The sequence below is a fragment of the Anolis carolinensis genome, chromosome 6, assembly GCF_035594765.1.
Source record: "Anolis carolinensis isolate JA03-04 chromosome 6, rAnoCar3.1.pri, whole genome shotgun sequence".
Classification (NCBI taxonomy): domain Eukaryota; kingdom Metazoa; phylum Chordata; class Lepidosauria; order Squamata; family Dactyloidae; genus Anolis; species Anolis carolinensis.
This window is the reverse complement of record NC_085846.1, coordinates 36,785,853-36,809,537: the sequence shown is the minus strand read 5'-3', so window position 1 is coordinate 36,809,537 and position 23,685 is coordinate 36,785,853. Positions and strand designations below refer to the sequence as shown.

The 23,685-nt window shown below is 39.0% G+C and overlaps 1 protein-coding gene and 1 long non-coding RNA gene across 3 annotated transcripts in view; one reads left to right on the top strand and one right to left on the bottom strand.

The window, feature by feature from the left end:
* Positions 1–16,858, bottom strand: part of wnt3 (Wnt family member 3) — a 38,616-nt gene extending 21,758 nt beyond the window's left edge. Inside the window, exon 1 of one of the 2 annotated variants that reach the window (XM_062957988.1) lies at positions 16,414–16,858. In XM_062957988.1, coding sequence (XP_062814058.1) covers positions 16,414–16,565 — 152 coding nt within the window. In that variant the 5' untranslated portion in view covers positions 16,566–16,858. Of the gene's footprint in view, positions 1–15,900; positions 16,173–16,413 lie in introns of those variants that run through there. The other variant, XM_003222419.4, reaches the window with a different exon arrangement.
* On the top strand, positions 16,396–23,037 carry LOC103279225 (uncharacterized). The gene is made up of 2 exons (XR_506646.3): positions 16,396–16,528; positions 16,851–23,037. It is a non-coding gene; the product is annotated as an uncharacterized LOC103279225 (long non-coding RNA).
* Positions 23,038–23,685: the final 648 nt, after the last annotated feature.

Sequence of the window (23,685 nt, the reverse complement as noted above, 5' to 3'; positions counted from 1 at the left end):
ATAAGAGTTGGCATCAATTCCACTTGATACCACCTGCCAAAGCAAAGATGTCTTCCATGTTAGGTAACTGAATCCTTGCCGTATGACTTGTTTTGGATTTTTTTTTAATGCTCCAAGGCTATGACACACACCAAAGACATAGTGGATTGGGTAGGTGGGGAAACCTATCAGAGAAATTCATCTCATCCTTAAGTGGGCAGTAACTACAAACACTGGGGCAGATGCTGTCAAAGACTGGGAAAGGTACTTTTTGGAGCAAAAACCCCAATATCCCTAAGCAACCAGCATTTTCAAGTTCTAGCTTTACTAGCCTTTTTTAGAGAGGGAAATCTATCCATGTTGTAATGCCTGAATGCTAGTGGCACACACAAATAGAGGAGACTTATTGAATTGGTGAGCTTCAGACAAGACTTGATTGACACTGCTCTAACAGGATTCAGGTTCAGATAAGCCTTTTAAGGTGACCCAAACTTTATTTGGGGATATATCTCTCCAAGTCCTTATTCTTTTATATTGACAATGGGGTCATGTGAGGATGCCTGAAAGAAATCCGGGTCTTTTAGTCACTTTCCAATAAAAAAAATACATATGGTACATGAGTTTTTAAATGTAAATCTGCTGTGGTGATGCAATGCTGGCTACCTAACACCTAGGGTATGGCCACATTTTAATCTCCAGTTTAATTGAATATACAAAGCTCAGCGATATATTCAGTCAGATTACTGGTCCACCTAGCTTTTGCGATTTATAAACTGTCGCGAGTAGAGTCTAACAACCCTGAAGACATTAGATCCTTTCTGAATTTGGAACCTATTACTTTTGGTACTTCAGGATTTTCAAGCATAGCCTAGGTTATCTTCCTTATACCAGATCTAAAATCATTGCAGGGGTGCATTGAAATCCACCAGAAGCATATAGTATGCTTGAAAACCCATTCACCTGTCTTTCAGCCCTAAAGCAAAATCAGTGAAAGAAAGCTTTGGGTTCCTTCTTTTTCTCTATAACTACCTCCAGTTTCTGAATCTCTCCAGAAAGTTGGGGTAGGACGGCTCCTGAGCAATATGGAATGGGGCTAGAAGAGGAGGAATATGACTTTCCACATGAATGTTCTGCATTGCTGTTACCAACTGCTTTCAAACCAGCTTCATATTTTGACAGCTCCATTTAATCCAAGGCACTCTGTTATCAACAACTTTTATCAAATCTTTCAAACTCAAGGCAATGGCTTCCTTGACTTAATCTACCCCCCTATATTCTGATTTTTTCACTTTCCTACTGCCTTCTACCTTAAAGGTAAAGGTTTCCCCTGACATTAAGTCCAGTCGTGTCCGACTCTGAGGGTTAGTGCTCATCTCCATTTCTAAGCCGAAGAGCCGGTATTGTCCGTGGACACCTCCAAGGTCATGTGGCCGGCATGACTGCAAGGAGCGTTGTTACCTTCCTGCCGGAGCGGTACCTATTGATCTACTCACATTTGCATGTTTTTTGAACTGCTAGGTTGGCAGAAGCTGGGGCTAACAGCGGGCGCTCACTCCGCTCCCCGTGTTTGAACCTAGGACCTCAGGGCAATGGCTTCCTTGACTTAATCTACCCCTTTATTTTCTGATTTTTTCACTTTCCAATTGCCTTCTACCTTACCAAACATTATTGTCTTTTCTATTATTATTATTATTATTATTATTATTATTATTATTATTATTATTATTATTAATAATAATAATAATATTGACCCATCTTACCAATGACCCAATATTGACCCATCTTACCCATCTTGCACTATATTGCATAAGTATCATTATTGCCCTGCCTCCAATTCTGAACACGCCCATTGTGCTCAGGGTATTGGTTGTTGTTGAGTTTATGTTTTTATGATTTTTTATATGTTTTTATGTATTAATTCATTGTAATTGAAATGTATTTTATTGCTGTATTACTGGGCTTGGTCCCTATGTAAGTTGCCCTGACTCCCTTCGGGGAGATGGGGCAGGATATAAGAATAAAGTTGTTGTTGTTGTAGTTGTTGTTGTTGTTGTTTATTCATGACTTATGTTAAGTTCAAAGTATAATAGTCTCAGCTTAGTCAATTTGACTTCTAGGAAGCATTTATACTTGATTTATTCTAGGATCCATTTATTTGTCTTTTTGGTAGTCGTGGTATCCTTAGAACTTTCTTCCAGGACTACATTTCAAATGAGTTGATTCTCTTCCTATCAGCATTCTCATGGTCAAGTTTTCATAACCATATGTAGAAACTGGAGATATGATGGTATGAACAATGATATATCTTAACATTTGATGCCTCTATTAATATGCTTTAGAATTCCAGACTGATATAGAGCAATTCTCCCTATCTCTGAGGTTTGCTACAAGTCATCCTATTTTATTTAGATCTTCTCAACCTTTTATAAAAATTCCCATGAGGGTGGCTGGGACTGGTATGTGAAGACAAAAGACAAATAATAGGAACATGTTCTTCCATGAACATTCTTAATTCTGTTTATATTAGGATTTCGGTAGTTATTTTGTAGAAGAGCAGAGCATCTGCTTCAGTTCCTTTACTTCAGTTCAGCATCTGCCAATTACCTTGCTTGTTCTCCTTAGTTTCTAAAGATACTGTCATGCTAATCACAGAACAAAAGCAAATTGTTTTATTTGATATGGTAATTGGGTTTTTTATATCGGAATATGATGTTTTAACAGCTTATGTATTGTGGTCGGATGTATTTGTATGAATTTTATATTTTGTACGCTGCTTTGAATGCCACCCATGGGACAAAAGTGGGATTGAAATGAAATACTACTACTACTACTACTACTACTACTACTAATAATAATAATAATAATTTTAAACTGATGTTTCAAAAGCAGGCAGTAAGGATCAATGCTAATATGGATGAGTGAACCAATCCGAAGGCAACAGATCCCATCTGATCTTGGAAACTAAGCAGGGTCAGCCCTGATTAGTACTTGGAAAGGGGACTGTGGAGGAATACCAGATGCTGTAGGCTATATTTTAGAGGAAGGCATTGGTGAACCATCTCCAAGGGTTCCTTGCCTTAGAAAACCCTATGAAAATTATGGTCTGCCAGAGTTCAATGGGCAATGTGAAGTATGGTAAAGGTTTTCCCCTGTCGTTAAGTCTAGTCGTGTCCAACTCTGGGGGTTGGTGCTCATCTCCATTTCTAACTAATTTACGACGTTGGAATGAGGAAGTGCCGTCACAGTGGATGATGAAGCAGCTGCTCCCTCCTGTGGCCAGAATCGAACATCCCCTCAGGAGAAGGTTAAATTGCCTCTGCGTCTGTCTCTGTCTCTGTTCTATGTGTATATGGGCATTGAATGTTTGCCCTATATGTATATAATGTGATCCGCCCTGAGTCCCCTTCGGGGTGAGAAGGGCGGAATATAAATACTGTAAATAAATAAATAAGTCAAAGAGCTGGTGTTGTCCGTAGACACCTCCAAGGTCATGTGGCCGGCATGACTGCATGAAGTGCCATTACCTTCCTGCCGGAGCAGTACCTATTGATCTACTCACATTTGCATGTTTTCGAACTGCTAGGTTGGCAGACGCTCGCCAGATTCAAACCACCAACCTTTCGGTCAGCAAGTTCAACAGCTCAGTGGTTTAATCCGCTGCGCCATCGGGGGCTCCCTAATGTGAAGGTACAGGTACATATACATACAGAGGTGAACTCAGGCAGTAAATTCATTGGGTTTGAGAAATCATTTTTACAAATCTAAGACTTAAAAATATAAATTCCAGCATACAACTACAGTAGAGTCTCACTTATCCAATGTAAACGGGCCGGCAGAACGTTGGATAAGCGAATATGTTGGATAATAAGGAGAGATTAAGGAAAAGCCTATTAAACATCAAATTACGTTATGATTTTACAAATTAAGCACCAAAACATCATGTTATACAACAAATTTGACTGAAAAAGTAGTTCAATACACAGTAATGCTATGTAGTAATTACTGTATTTATGAATTTAGCACCAAAATAGCATGATATATTGAAAACATTGACTACAAAAATGCGTTGGATAATCCAGAACGTTGGATAAGCGGGTGTTGGATAAGTGAGACTCTACTGTATTTGCAACCATAATCAGGCTTGAGAAACCTGAAAATTTTTAAAATTTTCGGAAGCAACAATTTTGTAGAAGAAACACTTCTAGCATAGCTCCCCAACTGCTCTATAGATACCAAAACAAACAAACAAACAAGATCCCCTAGCATTGTTTTGCTCTAGCCACCCTGTTTTTCTGTTTTATTTCCCTTTACCTTTTTATTATGGCAGCAGGAAAGTAACGAGGGGGTGGAACAGGTTTAAACATTTTTCAGAAGTCTTGTCATCTTTTATCAGATCAGCCTGGAGCTTTTATGTCGGGAACTCATCAGACTGTGCTCCATTCCCGTACTGTACTCCGGCAGTTCACATTCCACAGAGTTTGGTCAGCTCCTATTGCACCTTCCCAGCTGCCCCAGCAACCATCTGCATGACTCCGGCAGTCCTTCACTCGCTTTCAAGGAATATATTTCACATATTGCCTTCAGCAGGGAGGTCTACCAGCGCAACATGTGTGCTACCAAGCACCTGGGTTTGTAAAAAATATTAATACATTGATTTTGCAAATGTACAGCTACAGTGCAATCCTGTGCATGTGTAGAACTTCAAAATAAATCAGTGAGACTCTTCTTAGGTAAGGACTGAGTTATAATTTTCAGTCTTAACATGCTTCCAAAGAAGACTGCCTCTTATCAGCCTTTTAAGACAATATTAGAGAGCCTAATTGTTTATATTCTTACAAATAAATTTGCATCTGCAAACTGATAATTGTTATTTTTTAATTTCTGGACTTATGTTTTAAACATACACACCCGTAGTTTATACAAAGAGCAGCCAACTATATACTTGAAGCACAAAGGAGTCTATATGAGATATCTAGGAATACATAAAGAACAAAAGATGCTGCAAAATTTTTCCTTCACCACATTTTATGAGCCATATTTCATAAAACAGGGAAGATGACCCCTTTATCACACTGGTTCTCAGCCTTCCTAATGCCACGACCCCTTAATACAGTTCCTTATGTTGTGGTGACCCCCAATAATAAAATTATTTTCGTTGCTACTTCATAACTGTTATTTTGCTACCGTTATGAATCGTAATGTAAATATCTGATATGCAGGATGTATTTTCATTCACTGGACCAAATTTGGCACAAATACCTAATAGGCCCAAATTTGAATACTGGTGGAGTTGGGGGCAGGGATGATTTTCTCGTTTGGAAGTTGTAGTTGCAAGATTTTTAGTTCACCTACAATCAAAGAGCATTCGGAACTCCACCAACGATGGAATTGAACCACACTTGGCACACAGAACCGCCATGACGAACAGGAATTACTGGAAGGGTTTGGTGGGCATTGACCTTGAGTTTGTGAGTTGTAGTTCACCTACATCCAGAGAGCACTGGGGACCCAAATGACTATGGATCTGGACCAAATACTCAATATGCCCAAATGTGAACATTAGTGGAGTTTGGAGAAATTAGGCCTTGCTATTTGGGAGTTGTAGTTGCTGGGATTTATAGTTCACCTACAATTAAAGAGCCCCTTGAACCTCAGCAACAATCGAATTGGGCCAAACTTCCTACAAAGAACCCCAATGAGCAACAGAAAATACTGGAGGGATTTGGTGCCCCCTCTGAATCCCCCTTGTGACTTTCCCCCCCAGGGTCCTGACCCCCAGGTTGAGAAACACTGCTGTATCACCTATGAACAACTGGTTCATCAGAACTATAATGGGGAAAATCCTTCCTACACAGATCTGGGATCAATTGAACATGAGTGAAGTTCAGCTTCAATATTTTCCAGCCTGAAATACATCTAGGTGCATCTTCATGCCATCAAATAGTTGAAGATTGGGATACTTAAAAGACCACCAATCTCTTGGGTTATTTTCCCCACACCACACAATGATAGTAATATGATTCTACTTTAACATCCAGTGGGATTTTGGGATTTATATTTTGGTGAGGCATTAGAGCTCTCTGGCTGAGGATTCTAAATAAATGCCCATTTCTAAAATGCAAATCCCAAGATGCTTGGAGGAGGGAATCATAACAATTAATAGGGAATCAATAAAAGTACGCCTGACAGATGGCCATTTGCTTTTGTTTAAAAGCCTCCAAAGAAGGAAACCCCACCATGCTCTGAGGCAGAATATTCTACTGTCAAATAGCTCTTGCTGTCAGGAAGTTCTTCCTATAGTTTGAATCCATTGCTCCATGTCCTAGTCGCTGGGCAGCAGAAAACAAGCTTGCTCCATCTTCAATATAACATCCTTTCAAACATTTAAACATGACTATTATGGCATTGGGCCATGGTGGCGCTGCGGGTTAAACCGCTAAGCTGCAGAACTTGCTGATCGGAAAGTCGACAGTTCGAATCTGTGGATGGGTGAGTTCCCATTGTTAGCCCCAGCTTCTGCCAACCTAGCAGTTCGAAAACAATCAAATGTGAGTAGATGAATAGATACTGTTTCGGTGGGAAGGTAACAGTGCTCCATGCAGTCATGGCGGCCACATGATCTTGGAGGCGTCTACGGACAATGCCGGCTCTTCAGATTAAAAATGGAGATGAGCACCACTCCACAGAATTGGACTCGACTAGACTTAATGTCATTACCTTACTTATTGTGTCACCTGCTAACCTGCCTCCCCTTCTCCAAGCTAAATGTAGCAGCTTCTTAAACAGTCCTCAATAGGGAATGGTTTGCAGATTTTTTACTATTCACCTTCACCTGGACAGATTCCAACAATTTATTTTAATTTTCCCAAGCTTTTTAGACATAATTTGAGTTCTGATTATTTTTATTATCTGGCTTTTTACATGCATGCCTTATTTTCTATTTTCTTTTTATGTAATTTGCCCTGGGATTTTTTTTAAATTAAAAGGTGATATAAAACTGTTTACAGTTAAGTAATATAAATATACAGCATTCTGTTTCTGATGCTGCAGAGATAGGACGTGGAAGAGATCCTTCATTATTTCACTGAATTATAACAGAGAGACCAGAACAGAAATCACACAGTATTTTTCATAAACATAGACAGATTGTGATTAGGCAGCATGAGCTGGATATCCAGAATAAAGTAACACATTATGAATTTTGAACAAAAAAGAATGCCTAAGGTAGTACGGCAGGGTCATGATTGTTGGAGTTCAACCCCACACTGCTCAAGTCTCCAGTCCTCAATGAGGAGTAGTTAGTTAGCTTACAATAGGCTGAGGAAAATCCATTCTCCCCTGTCTCCTGAATGACAATTTGAATGCATTTATTTCTTCTCTCTGTTTCTGCTTTCATTCTGATTGGTTGTGTAGAATTGATACTTTGCAGGTGCATGCCTTTTGTCTTTGACTTTCTACTTTTATATCTTGGTGTGTACTGTGTGTATTGAGATCTCTTTTTGCTCGTGTGTCGGGAGAGATGCAATGCCTGGAGATTTTTCCCTCTCTTTTGAATCTTAGAAGAGATGGAGTTTAGAGTAGCCAGGATGCAGTTATTTACTATTAAGACATGTAGTTATTCTTATTTTTGTAAATAAACCTTTTGTGATTTTAAAGACAGAACTCTGCATGTTTGCCTTCTAAGCTCTAAATCCTTTACAGCAACTTGGCCCTTCATGCTCTGCTTGCTGTGAGCTGAATGCTCAACTATAAGTATCTTGTATATTTTGGATGCGCTGCTGTTTTTGGGTAATTTTTCCTAACACACACACATACACACAAGAAAATCCTAACAATGATTATTCCTTGAAGGAAGATGCTTACAAGGAAATGCTTCCCACAAGCAAAAGCATAGCTCTTTTTGGAAGGTGCCAGACATTTCACATCTGTAATGCAATGGTTCTATTAACCTTATGTTCCAGGAAAACAACTGAGCAATTCGTGCAATAGAAGATTTCCAAGATTTCTAAAATTAGCAGTACTAGTACTCATATTATCACTAGCATTAGTATTAATGTGTTTGCTATATGCATATAAGGCTACCCATTACATGGCTTAACAGACAGGAAACAATTATAAATATTGCACACTTTTTATTTAGATAAGCAAACTTATACATTGGTGGCTTTGTGGGTAGCCTTACATAGTAAATGACAGATATATAATTAATATTGATGTTTATTATTGTCATTATGTGTTCTATAAGAAGAATGCTTGTGTTGTGAACTTTAAAAAAAGAAACAAAATAGCTGATCACAGCATTACTTGGTAGATTTCTTTTTCAGTTTCCGTATGTATATTGTAGAAATTTTTCATTAATAGAGCAAATTCAGTTGCTTTTTCATTCAAAAGTGGTCTCAGTAGATTTATGATCCTTAGTATTTATGCTTTGCAGGCTAGAGCCAAATTTTAGTCCCAAATGGACTAAGCTCACAAAACTTATATAAGTATTGACTTAGAGAGCTCTGAATCTATTTTAGTTGGGACTAACAATTGGACTTAGCTGTGTGTCTGTGCTCATATGTCTAAAATACTGTCTGAAAGAGAATAAAAGGCTTGAGCAATTGGCTGAAACTACACGGGAGGTAGAAATAATGAATGCTTCCGAGAATGTGCAAAGTGCTCTCTCCTTTATCTCCGAGTAACTTTTCCATCTTTGGAGGCTGCAATAGAAAAGTTGGACAGACACCTGTCTGAGAAAGATCTATTTATCTACGCTTATTTGAAGTAAGGATAGGACTCGATGACCCCATGGGATGAATTCTAAATGCTACAATTCAGGTAAGATGAAGCAGAATTTGCTAGTATTTAAACACAAGAAACTGCTTTTAATGAAAGCTTCAGCTCTGGAATCACAGCCCTTTCTCCCTTTTCAGCTGAGCCCCTCTCTCCTGGAAAAGGTTCAGTTTCCAGACTTAATTTGCACTATCTCAAAAGTAAACATGGCATGGGTGCTGATTTCCCATTTGCCTAGACATGGCAATGACAGACCTCAACAAGAGCTCATGGGGCTATTCTTAGGAGACAAAGAGCATTATAACTATTTCGAATCCCCTAATGCAGGTTATCAAAATGCCCAAAGCCTACCACAAAACTCTTGTAGTTATTCTTGTATTTTTAAATGGAGGGTTTTTTTTAAATGTATAGGGTTGTCACAAATCAAAGTTGACTGGAGAGCAGTTCACAACAAATGGCTCTTTGGTTTCCTTTATTATCCCTTTCTAATAAAACAGCAAATAGAAAATAGCAAGCCACGGACAAAAGGCACTGGATAGGTTCAACTTGTAGGTAGATATAGAAAAAAATGCCTCTCCTACCCATATTGCATTAGCCATATTACATTTTGCTACTGATGGGACAATGTATGTGTATGTGTAGAGGCTCTGATTTCTGCTAACCCCTGGCAGAGGTCTCAAGAGCCAAAAGAAAGCTGAACAGTGGGAGCAAGGATCACGACAGCAGCTAAGCAGGGATGCTGGGGATGCTGCTGTGACCAAAGCTAGCCCAACAAAACGTGACAAGTGAAACACAATCTCTTTCCCACTAGCAGCTATAGCTCTTCTTGCTACTCCTCCAACTTGAGGTATGATCGGGCAGAGACTAGGGGTGGGTCAGGTCAGAAAGTCACTCCCATTTCAGGATAACTATATCCTTGCAAACTTATGACTTGGGGCCCTTCCAGATAAGCCCTATATCCCATTGCATTAAACAGAAACATTACAAAAGCATTATATAAATCCCCATTACCAGATAATCTGGGATAAACAGAAAACCTGGGATCAGATCCTGGGATATAGGGCCTGTCTGGAAGGGCCCTGAGTCAGACCAATGGTCCACCTAGCCCAGCACTGTAATTTTGACTGGCAGAGTCTCTAGCATTTTAGGCAGGCTTTCTTTCCCCGCTCTACTTGGCGATCCCAGGCATTATGTGATGGGTTTTCATCTGAGTAGCAATGGGGTCCAACTTTCATTAGTATCTGAAATCTTGGATGTTCGTGTATGTGAGAAACTTTGCATAGAGAAAGCACTCCCATGCATGAACAAGTGTACCAGCCAAACTGCATGTAGGTCAATATATACATCCATTTTATTGCAGATTTTGAGAACTGTGGATTTTTAGACTCTATAAAAATCCAAAGAAATAGGAGAATATGCTATAGATCTGTATCTATACTTATAGATATACTTAAAAACAACAACAACAACAACAACAACAATTAGTTTCTTATTTAGAAAACTGTCATCTGGGGTGTTTTATAGCAATCCGAATTGCTACAACAGTTTTGCTGGTTGCCAGTTCACTTCCAAATACAATTCCAATACCTATGAAGTTTAATTATTTGGAGGACCATATTTTCCCACTGGAGTGTGCCTGGATGTTAAGATCTCCAGGAGATGCTTATTCTCTCAAGCTTTGTCTTCTCCCTGAACATTTCTCAACATTTATTTTTAGTTGTTTTAAAGCTTATAGTTTTAATGCAGTGATCCATTTCATTTGGTTTTAATGTTATTGTATTGTCTTTTTAGTTGGACCCAGATTTTAATCATGTTGTGAGCTGCCTTGGGTCTCAGTATTGAATAAAGGCAGGATGTTAAAACACATGCAAACCTCCCCTGTTGGTTTCTCCATCTCTCTTTCTCTGAATGAAAGAGATCCACGGAAGCAGCCCCAAGTCTATGCCATTTGGCACAGCCTGGTGTTTTTGTAACACATCATAAGGTGCTGCCAGTTTTTGTCAGGTTGCTTTCCCTATCTTATGCAATTTGATGTCTTTTTTTTTTTTAACGTGCCTTCCAACCAAGAGAGCTTTTTCACTGGTACATTGTTTTCATAGTCAATTTAGATCTTGGATGTGGAAACAGTCTTGAGTTTTCATGTTGTCTCACCAAGGCTCTAGAATTGGCCATAATTTCTCTGAACTTGAAGTTAGACTACTAATGTCATCTCTCACCTCCAGGAAAAGGCTTTGACCTCTAAACCCTGTTTGACCCAGACAAGATTAACGTTCACATTTTTGACTGGGTCAGTATCTTACAATCTTCATTGGGCTGAGTCTGAAGTGATACTTTATCGATATCACCATTTTCCAAAACACATTCTTTCCTGGTATTTTGCTCAATGATACACTTGCACAAGTGTCAACCATTTCTCCATAAACCATATAAAATGAAGGGTACATAATTGCTTGACATTGACATTTTGTCCTATTTTCCTAATTTGTACAAGATATGGATTGGGTGAAGTAAAATACTGTAGTTTAAAATATTTAACACAGAATTATAATGGCATGATGCTCATCATATGAAGGAACTGAACCCCTGAAGACTGCAAAACTTAATCTATCAACAGCATTTTCAAATCTTCTCTTTCTGCCATGACAGTTGGATTATGACTTGCCTAATATCAATAAAGTCTTGTTGACATGGCCTGTCTTGCAAAGAAGCTATAATTCTGATTATTCTATTACAGTAGAGTCTCATTTATCCAAGCTTCACTTATCCAATGTTCTGTATTATCCAACGCAGTCTGCCTTTTAGTAGTCAATGTTTTTGTAGTAAATGTTGCAATGTTTTGGTGCTAAATTCGTAAATACAGTAATTACTACATAACATTACTGTGTATTGAACTGCTTTTTCTGTCAATTTGTTGTAAAAACATGATGTTTTGGTGCTTGATTTGTAAAATCATAATGTAATTTTATGTTTAATAGGCTTTTTTCTTAATCCCTCCTTATTATCCAACATTTTCACTTATCCAATATTTTGCTGGTCAGTTTATGTTGGATAAGTGAGACTCTACTGTATATAGTGTTGTATCGGGCAAGGCCCCATGTAAGCCGCCCCGAGTCCCTTCGGGGAGATGGGGCGGGGTATAAAAATAAAGTTATGTTTTGGCAGAGAAGGCAAAAGATTGCAAAATTACAGCTCCCATGATGCCACATAGCATTGAGCCATGACAGTGAAAGTGGTGTCAAACTGCCTTAATAATTATTATTATTATTATTAGTATTAGTATTATTATATAGTTCAGAAATCTTTGAGGAAACTGTGGCTCGAAAGGACACACAATTAATTCATGACAGGGAAAAGATTCTAGAATGGAAGACCTTGCTAACTAGCTCAATGAGCCCAATCCTTCTACCAGTATTGTAGGAGTGCTATCTCTGGATGCATCTACATTGTAGCTTTTTGAAATCCCTTTAACTGCTATGGCTCAATGTTATGGAATTAGAAAAGTTGTAGTTTTAGGCATTTGTATGTTTTGGCAGAGAAGGCAAAAGATTGCAAAATTACAGCTCCCATGATGCCACATAGCATTGAGCCATGACAGTGAAAGTGGTGTCAAACTGCTTTAATTCTGCAGTATAAAGCACCCTCTGACACCATGAGAGGAAAAAACCAATTCTTATTTTATCTTCAGTCACCAGGTTCTCCATTCTGTGCTGGGAGATGAATCCATGCTCTTATTTCTGATCAGTGATTTCCAATCGGGCGTTGGAAATAGGAGTGGGGTTTCCCCGTCCCGCACTACAGAAAGGCTGTCTCTGTTCCCCTTTCTGACACAGGCAGATCATTCTGTGCCTCTCTCTTGAGAAAAAGGGATCTTCTGATGTTTGGAGGGGTGGCGTTTCAGGGGAGGGGAGGCGCTTAAGAAGAAGGAGTGACCCAGAAGGTAAACTGAGATAGACACAATTTTCTGACTCCTAACCACAGCCCTTAAATCAATCATACTTGGTGACTGTGGATGTCAACAATACTGTTTAAAGATAAATGAATGATGAAATGTTATAATAAGCTGCTGATGATAAAAAAATATATTAAATAATCAGGTGAATTTTTCTTTACAGTGAGGTTGAAAATCCATATTGGAGACTGAAACCAGAGCTAATTTGCTTTCCTTGGTGTTCACTACCATTTCTTTTGTGTTTCCGTCCCACTCCACCATGCTTGTTTCATCCTCAATGTTTCAAGCAAGTTAAAAACAGTTCAAGCGTTTCTTTCCTACTCTTCATTTATGATTTCCAACCATGAAATATGTTGGACGGTAGTATTTTGTTCTGGGAATGATTTGAAGCCTTTTACATTAACGTCTTCAGTTAGGGACCAATATACAAAATTCTATTCTCAACATAAATCTGTTAGATCGGAGAATTGGGGAGATGTTTCTGTTGAAGTGCTGTGATGTAACGGCCCAGATTTTGGAATCAGGAATAGATTATGATTCTACTACTCCCAAAAGTGTATGTCCAATGCAATATAATTCATGACCAAAGAGTTGACATCTCCGTGACCCATGCAGGCATCAAACTGATAACACAACATATATTAAAATGCTTCTGTACATTTGCATTCTTCCATGTAAAATAAATCAGTTTGTGAAACCACTGAACTGTGAAAAGACTCAGAAGAGTATTCATATAAGTATTCATATTGTCAATCTGCATATCTGGCTTTTTTTAAACATTATTTGTAGGCAGTTTACTATTTTTATTATTGATGTCTCCAAAATGTATAGATTTACTATTTTTATTATTGATGTCTCCAAAATGTATAGATTTATCCTGTAAGTGGAATTGAACACTTATAAAAGGCCCTGGCTGGTTTAAAAATCAACTTTGCTATGCTGTTATGAAAACTCAGTTTTTAAAACCAGGTGAAGGAATAAACATACAATATCATTAGAAAATAATAAATTCATCTGACTGAGAGGCAGACAGTGTGTGGCAATAAGCATAAGGGAAGAAGATGGATATGGAATATATACACAAGTTTGCAATTCATGATGAATTATGCTTTGGCTCAGCAACACATTAATGCTTTAGACAGGTACTTACCTTTAAAGGATCAGCAGAGCAAGATGTTTTAGTCTTGGCAGAAAATATAATTATTATACTATTTGTCTCCTACTTTAGATAACATAATTGCATGATCAAAGAACTTAGTTCAGATGGAGATGTATATGCTATTTTCAGAGCATTTGGGTATCCCAACATCTGTCTCCTATAATATGCTGGGTGCCAACCCTGTTGAATTATATATGCTATATTGTCTAGATTCTTAGATCCAAGGAATTAATTCTCTGTATAATATAAGGTCATGAATGTATTATTTTTTTTAAGGAAGAGGCTGTTTGAAGGAGACACAGTAGAGACAAGAGAATGAATCTTTCATTTTTTCATTCATAAAGAGTAACAGAACAAATGAGTCTCGCTATTCAAATATCAGGATGCTTCTATATGTATCAGAATTGTTCAACTTGAATCAAGGTATAGAGGCCTGTTTTGCTTCAAAAACCCAACTGGATTCCCCAAAAGCTGTATTTGGTAACCAAGCCCAGACCTCTGAATCTATTCGCATTGACAATTCCTTCACTTGCAAAAAAGCTTTTCACTGCAATTGTCCAATGTGCCCTCTTTACAACCTTTTCCAATGAACATTTGCCAGAAGTTGGTTTATTATGGAACCTGGGACTACAAGAAATCTGATTTAGATTAATCTAAATGGTCTTGAATAAGGGAAAGGTTGTGCTATGAACGTAGGATTTTAATCCCTTTTGCAAGGATGACGAACTGCCTCCATACCATTCCAAACAACTACATAATAATAAAAATATTGCCATAAATGCTAAATGTTCATGACATATTTTATGGCATTTTGTGGTTGCTAAAGCCATTTACGACCACAAATATTGTTCCTTTTAAGCAGTATGTTTTAGATTATTTTTTTGTTGTGTCAGGATGGACTTAAAGAATGAATACTATAGAAAGGAAGCGAAAAAAAATAGAAGAGAGACATATTTTGCCAATATTGGAGCTATGCCTAATTCCGTTAGGTTTAGCATTTTTTTTACTAGATTTATTTCTAAGTTAATGTCAACAGATCAAGAAAGACATTGACAAAGAGATACAGCATTTTCAAATCCTGACATCTTTCAAATAATCTGAGATTTCTGTTCTGTTATAAATTTCCTTTCACTTCCCTGTCTTTCACAATGGCAGAATAATCTGGCTACATTTATTTACTTTTTATCTTCTTTGGTTTCTCCTAATGGGAACGAGGGCCCCTTCCACACAGCTGAATAAAATCCCATGTTTTCTGCTTTGAATTGGAATATGTCGCAGTGTGGACTCATATAACCCAGTTCAAAGCATATATTGTGGGGTTTTCTGCCTTGATATTCTGGGTTATATATGTCTGTGTAGAAGAGCCCTAAGAGCAAGCTTCTATTTGGAGTAGAGGGCTATTTTCTTTTTGGCACAAGGATTCAACCAAAAGAACAAATTCATTTCAATACAAAAATACCTTTAAAAACTTGGTTTTGTAAATACATGTATTGTGGCCAATGACTTTAAATCAAATATTGAAAAGAACCAACAAATACACCCTCTTCAACATAGGTCAAGTACTTAAGAAGGAAGGATGGCTATGCTATATAAAGTGAGAAGGTAATTCTGGCAAATATCCTTTGACATAGCACTGTTAGCCTAGCATCGTGTCGTGTATCAACATGCCTAAAAATAATTAAAAATCTGAATAATACTTTTCCCATTCAGAACTTCTGAGCTTCCATTGTCTTTCGATTGGCGTTACATTTTTGTCCACCAATTAAAAATTACATTGGTGATGTTTCAAAAGTACTTAATGGCCGAGGCTCCGAATTTGCCTTTAAGACAAATTGGGAGGAAAACCTCTATTAAATAAAACCATTTTGTAATAGAAATGCAATGCCATCGCCAAGAAACTTTGCATGAATTCTGGAAAATTCGGAAGGATCAAACACACAATTCAAGGCAAAGTACGAACAGAGAATGCAAGACGCAGAGAATGCAAATGAATCAATAAGTTGCCAAAAGTTTGAGATGAGTGGAAAATGCATCTTACCACCAAATGGGGTAACCGGCTAAGACCTTTGCGTCACCAAAGAGAAAAGCTAAAATTAATCCGAGCAGGTGGTAATCCATTAGTCCAGGTGTGGTGTTGAGGAGAAGACCACTCTCCACGAAGTTTGCCGAAAAACATTTAAGGACAATTTGTTTAAAAAATAAACAAATAAGAAGTCAGATTCTTTTCTGTCCTCTTACCCATCCCGCTCATCTATGCGCACACCCTAAATAGCCCAAGAGAGTCCCCTGAAGTGGGGGGAAATGATTTTCTGCCTTGTCAGAAATGAACCTCACTGAACCCTTTCCCCCACCCACCCCCGGACTATCTACCCAAAGCTTCTATTAAAAGTGCTGTGCTTTGGGGATGTCAGGAGACAGCCAATCAGATTGCATGGCCTAAGGTAAGGGATGAGCCTATAGTTCAGAGCTGTCAATCATTCCAACATCCTCCCCCCCCCCCCTTTCTGCAACTTTATTCCTAGTGCTTGCTAAGGGAAAGGAGCAGGCAAACCTTGAAAGAGACTTTTCCAGGCTAACATGATTTCTTCTTTTTTGAAAAAATCTCCAAGGGATGTTCAACGCATGGCCCCATCTGGCATGACACGATAAGGCAAGCCTCTTGGAAGGTAAGGAGGGAGGGGAGAGCAGTCTCTTGAATTTCATTTCAGAGCAGGGGGAAAAGAATATCTAAAGGCGTCTTCTGGCAGCTGGATGGCAGAAGCAGAGCACAAAGTCACGTCAGTTTTGCATGGGCATGAGAAGGGCTCAATATCTCTGTTTAGCAAGGATCGCCTTCCCTATGTCAATGGGTAAGGTCAGGCTAAAACCTAGTAACCTACCCATCTCTCAATAGTCTTCTCTCCAACTCTTTCCAGGGTGCTCTTCGGCTTAGGGTAGCCACTGTGGGGCAAGAAAAAGATGTTTAATCTTCTCCGTTTTCCTCTATAGGATTAAGGTTATCTAAAGCTCCAGCAGAAGGCTGCCGCAACTGAGGACTGGCTGTTGGGTGCCCTGGAATTTCTTCTGTGCGAAACGTTATGGGAAGCATGGGCCATTTTCCCACAAGTGAGGTCAACAGCTCCGTTGGTATTCGGATACAAGTCTGAACATTGTTAAGGTGGGACAGGAGGAAGAGGGTAATTAGCAAACTGGGTGTATATCCTAGCTCACCAGATGAAGACTGGTAGTCATATTATGCAAATAGGAAATAACCAAACTAACAAGAGTCTTTGAACCCAAAGCCTTTCTACACTGTATTTACAGCGTGCACACAACAGAAGCTGTTTGGCACAGTGTCATGACATTAGGAGGAGGAGTAAGGGGATAAACAAAGATTACACTCCACTGTAGGGATGCATCTCTAAATGTTACCCAATAGACTATGGTTCTGTATAGTAATACTTCACACTGGGGGACTGAGGAATGCATCTTTGTACATGCATCCTTAGACTACATTTCTGGTAGACAAATAAAATAATACAAAGAGCAGAGGTATGGATTTTCTTTTTGTTAAGGTGACTATGGCAATGTTATAACTTATTTATATAACCAAATAAAAATATTTTAAAAATACATTTCTGGTAGACTAAGTTTCATAGGTACCACTCCAGTGGGAAGGTAACGGTGCTCCATGCAGTCATGCCAGCCACATGACCTTGGAGACGTCTACAGACAACACCAACTCTTTGGCTTAGAAATGGAGATGAGCACCAACCCCCAGAGTCGGACACGACTAGACTTAATGTCAGGGGAAAACTTTTACCTTTACTAAGGTTCATCTATACCTGTGGTTACCCAACCTTTCTTTGACCAGGGACCACTTTGACCAGGGATCGCTCTCCAACATTAGTAGCAAAAGGATTATGAATCAGTTTTTGGTGAACTTTAGATACAGTCTGGTTATTTGGGTTGCTGATTCAGAAAATTGCATTGGACAGACCACATCAGTTCTAGTTTCTGATACAGAACATATGCCATCCAGTAGTCGCCATCTGCTCACTCACAGAAAACCATATTTAATAATCTAGAGCTGATGTGGTCTATCCAATGCAGTTTTCTGAATCAGCACCCCAGATAATCCCAGGAACAGGCATGAAATGAAGACACCAAGGCTCTCCTGCTTCCAGGTGCCACATGGAACTGCTCCACTCAGGGGGAGGGAGGGAGGAGGAGAAGCAACAGTCAGGAGGTTTGTTGTCACATCTTTCGTGGGTAGTCACTCAGCCTCTCCCCTCCCGACATCCCAGTTGCCTTGGCACTATAAGAGGGTTTTGCAAGACCAGTCACTCTTTTTGCAATGTTGTAGTAATGGTGAGGTCGTGGACCATATTTTAGTTCTTGGAGACCACTGGTGGTCCATGGACCTCAGGTTGGGAACCACTGATCTATACTGTAGAAATAATGCCATTGGTTACTGCTTTGGCTCATTGCTGTGGAATTGTAAGAACTGCAGTTTTACATGGTCTTTTGCCTTCTCTCCCAAATAGTTCTGATATTTCACCATAGTACAACTCCCAAGATTCCATAGCATTGAGCCATGGCAATTAAAGTGGTGCCAAACTATTAATTCTGTAGTGTAGATGCACCCTAAAATTCTCTTTGAATGTTCCCCAATAGATCTAAGATTCTGGACAATATCATTTCAAATTGGATGTGGGAGGAGACTCAAAGCAGCTTAACATAAAAGCAGTAGCATACAATTTAAAATATACAAATATTTTGAAACAGAATTCAATATAAACCCTATTTAAAAATTCACAGCTAAAAACCATTAAAACATATTCAAAGTTCTTTGAATGTACCCCAATTGAGTCACAGAATCCTAGAGTTGGAAGGGGCCTCATGGACCATTGAGTCCAATCCCATGTTCAATGCAGGATCTCCAGCTAAAGCATTCCCAAGCAGATAGCTGTCTAGTAGCTTCCAGACTGAAGTTTTGGTGAAGACCACTTCAGATCAGAGGTGGGGGATTGTAGCTTTGAATATTCTTAAGTACACAAGTTCTGGAGAAGACCACATCAACTTGGTAGCAGGGGACTGCCTTTTTGGATGACTCCTTGTATACTAGCAATGGTTGATAACTCTCCTGAAATATAGCAAACAATCATATTGGAGAGTGGGCTATGATATCAATTTCTCTCATACATGGTAACCTTGTTTTGGTGTTTTCATTTTTAGTCTGAAGGTGTATTACCATCACCCTATAATCCTTATTATAACCTTTGTTCTTTGTTCAGTCTTCCCACCCCACATCAGAGATAGGAAATGTTGGCCCTCTCCTATGTCGGAATATAGATCCCACAATCACTGATAGGAATGGTAGGTCAAAACTTTGCGGGGACCAAAATGTTCCCATCCCATTCTCAACAATGTGTAGGGTGGTTGCTTAATCATTGTGTGAGAATCAAACTTGACAGAAGTTAACACATGAAGCAGAGGAGACATTGTGGTTTCTGAGTATTGTTTGTTTATTTTTGAGGCAACTTGTCCAAGGTCATTAAATGAGATTTATGGAAAAGAGCCTTGATCTGAAATTCAGGATCTCATATGCATTACTTTATTCCAAAAATGCCAGTGAATATGTACAAAATATGCAGCACCCAGTGGGCATGTGTGTGTATATCATTTGAAAGAACTGTATTTTTTAATGTAATATCATTGAATACTCAAGCTCATGTGCTGAAATGAAATCCTTGTTAAGAAAAACAGCCAATAGTCTAATTTTTTCTGCCACTTGACAGGACATACACCACTCATTTCCATCTAGTAATCTTCTTTTAAAACAGTGTAATGTATCTACTATGTTGGTTTTGTAAAAAAAACAAAAAAACCCCTGTATGGTAAATTGTGTTTCTCCTTTCCACTGTTTTTTGGAGGAACACTTCTACAGGGTCAGCCCATAGGACACCTAGCCAAATATTGGCTATACCAGACCTATTCTTGATCTGCATGTTCTTTGATAGTGAGGACATCGGTTTCCAGGTGGAAAGCGGTTCCTGTCAGGGTCGGCTTAATGCGCCTTCCTCTTGACATTTCTCCTTTTCATCTTCCATTCTTGCCTCCACAGCACTGCTGGTCACAGCTGACCTCCAGTTAGAACACACAAGGGCCAGGGTTTCCAGTTCTCAGTGTCTATGCCACAATTTTTAAGGTTAGCTTTAAGCCCATCTTTTCCTGTCCGCCAGCATTTTGTTTCCCGTTCTTGAGTTGGGAATATAGTAACTGCTTTGGGAGATGGTGATCGGGCATTCGGACAATGTGGCCAGTCCAGCGGAGCTGATAGCATAGGAGCATCGCTTCAATGCTGGTGGTCTTTGCTTCTTCCAGCACGCTGACATTTGTCCGTCCGTCTTCCCAGTTGTAGTTGTGGACTACAACTTCCATCACCCCATCGGTACTAATGACTATAATGAGTGGATAATAATAATAATAATAATAATAATAATAATAATAATAATAATACAGTTCTAGACACTTGGGAAGTGTTCGACTTGTGATTTTGTGATATGAAATCCAGCATGACTATCTTGTTTGCTGTGTCATACAATAATAATAATAATAATAATAATAATAATAATAATAATAATAATAATAATAACAACAACAACAACTTTATTTTTATAGCCCGGCACCATTCACCATGTGAATGTGGTGGAAGTTGTAATCTAATGCCACAAAAATCTGGTCTGAACAATTATTTCCAGAATTTCAGAATAGGAATCTTTCTCAACTCTATGTGGAAATACTAGCAATTGAACTTTTTGCCTGTACAGACTGTGCTCTTCTATAGCCATGCTTACAAACTAGGGAACTCATTGCTATAAATCTGAAATCTGAGGATAGTAATTCCTTCAGAGGAATTATCTCCGATTTCCAGGTTGAAATCTTGTGCATGACATAACTCCTGTATAAAGGGGATGTTGTTTGTATAGCCATTAACTGTCTGATTAAAATATATGCATTTATGACCGTGTACCTTCATTAGCAGTCTTGACTGTTGGAAGGCTTCTTGTACATCTGATAATTTTGCTGCAGCAGTTCATTAGAAGCATCAGGCAACACTACCAGGTAAGATGGAAGCACGGGTCTGACTTACAGTGAACCTATCATAGGATTTTAATGGTAAGATTTATTCAGAGGAGGTTTGCCAGTATCTTCTTCTAAGCTTGAAAAAGGCTGTGATTTGCCCAAAGTCACCCAGTAAATTCTGTGACTGAGCAGGAACTTCAGCCCTGGTTTTTTTTAGAGTAGAGCCCTAGCCTGATGAAGAAGTGGAAGATACATGTGACAATAAAGAAGATGACCTTGGAGCTGTGGAAGAGCAATGCAGTGTCATCTTACATCTTCTGTCTTAACTCAAACTTGCTATGGACTTAACAAGAGTGGTTTTACCCACTTTTATTTTAGAGAAACACTAAAATGCTGTTTGGAAAAAACAACAACATAGGGAGCATTCAGACAACTAAAACACCCTGAAACAAAAGGGGCACTTTTTATGATAGAAGAGGGGTTGGAATTGTGCATTCCTCCACATCTTGTTCAACTATAACACTAGGTAAAGGTTTACCCTTGACACTAAGTCTAGTTAGGTCTGACTCTGGACTCTATTTCTAAGCCGAAGAGCCAGCATTGGCCGGCATGATTGCATGGAGCACCACTACCTTCCTGTCTGAGTGGTACCTATTGATCTACTCACATTTGCATGTTTTCGTACTGCTATGTTGGCAGAAGCTGGGGCTAACGATGGGAGCTCACCCCGCTCAATGGATTTGAACCACTGACCTTTGGGTCAGCAAGTTCCGAAGCTCAGCGGTTTAACCTGCTGCGCCACCGTGGCCCCTATGTAACTATAACACTATGTAACAAAAATGGAAAAAAATCTGTTGCTGGTTTGAAAGTGTTACAGTATTTCCTATTTACTTGTGCAGTACTTACTTTGAAACTAGCTGTTACACTGCAGAAACTTTGTTTTTGTGGCTGCCACAAAATATGCTGAATTGGTTGAGACTCTAGGAGATATTCATTGAAAAACTATAGCAAAATGTGCTGCAGGATGTTCTGCAAAAACGAACGTTTTTGCAGTTTAATGATAGAACCAATTAGCAAATTACATAGTGGCATCAACATCAACAGCCAACACGCTGTTACATAGTGGCATCAACATCAACAGCCAACACGCTGTTGATGAGGAATGCTAGGAGTTACAGCCCTATATAATCTGAAGATTCGCACAAATCCTATCCCTGTTCCTTAGACTCCTTCCACACAGAAGAATAAAATCGTACTAGTGGTACCAGAATATTCTCCTTTGTTTTTATGTTCAGAACATTACCATCACACTTCAAATAACCAGTGATGGTCAACTATCCTTCGTCTTTTCTATAGCACTCTCGAAAGATACTTTTTGAACTACAACACCAGACTGGGGGCTTCTGGGAAATGTAGTATAGAAAAGATAACCTTTCTAAATTCTGTCTCTTTAACTACTTTGCTTTCTTTCCTGCATCACAGACTCCCCTCCTCACACTCCCAAAAAAATCAAAGTGGAAATGTCCAATGGATTTTGCCTCCAGGCAGATAATGACTTGAGTTTTGCCTGCACTTGTTCTACATTCTGCAGCATAGTTGGCTGTCTGACCTTCCAAACATGAAATCCATTCACCTAAATAGCTTAGTTTATTTCCAGTATAAGTTGGTGGGAGGTGGGTATGGCTGGGTAAGGGAAAGTTTTACTAGTTTTGGAAGTCAGTTGACTAGTTGCAATGCAAAGAAAAAAATATCATCTAGAAAAGTCGACAGAGATAAAACATCACAATGCCAGACAGGAAAAGGAAATGGAACAGGTATACAGGCAATCCCCGAGTTACAAACATCTGACTTACAAATGACTCATAGTTAAGAATGAGGGTGAGACAACATGAAGAGAAATCTTTCCCTAGGAAGGGAAATTCATGGGGAAAAGGTGTCTCTGCTAAAGCTTTCTCACCAATCCACAACAAGCCAAATTTTCCAAAATCCAATTATCACAGGGATAGAAAGTGAAGTGAAATCTTCTGAAATATTAACCCTAAACATGTGTTTTTCATTTCAGAACACACTGCATTTCCTGAAGCTGTTCAATAAACACTTTGCTGTATCACAAGTGTTGCTTCATTGTTGTTGAGGGAAAACAAATAGGAAGCCCATCATCGCCATGCACGAGTTGCTCACTTCACTTGAGACTGGGGCAGAACTCTTGAGTGGGCTGTCCTCGAACTCAGGTTCATGATCACTCTCTATCAACTCCGGCTGCATTAAGAGTAAATGTGGACAGGACAATTGGAATATCCACTTTCAACAGTTAGTGATACCAGTGACCAATGGTGGTTGGTAGTATTGTCAGGGGGGTTACTGATTTGCTTCACGTTGTAGTCTAAATATGCTATTTAAGGTGAAGAGCCACTTCTCCAAACAAGCCCAGCAACTTGAATAGCTCCATTAAAATCTGGATTAAAATATGGCAATGGATTCAATGGCTCACTGATATAGATGCCACCACTGCTACCACCATGGTGCATATGATGCAGTTAATGTGTATATGTGATGTATAGCAACCCCATGAATTTCATCAGCGTTTATGAGGCAAGGAATATTCAGAAGCTGCTTTGTCACTATCTTCCTTTGACATACAGCACCAGGTATTCATTGATAGTCTCCAATCTAACTTCTAATTGGGGCTGACCCTGCTTAACTTTTAAGAGCAGACAGAATCTGGTACTTTAAGAGTGCTTAGGCCCTAACTAGT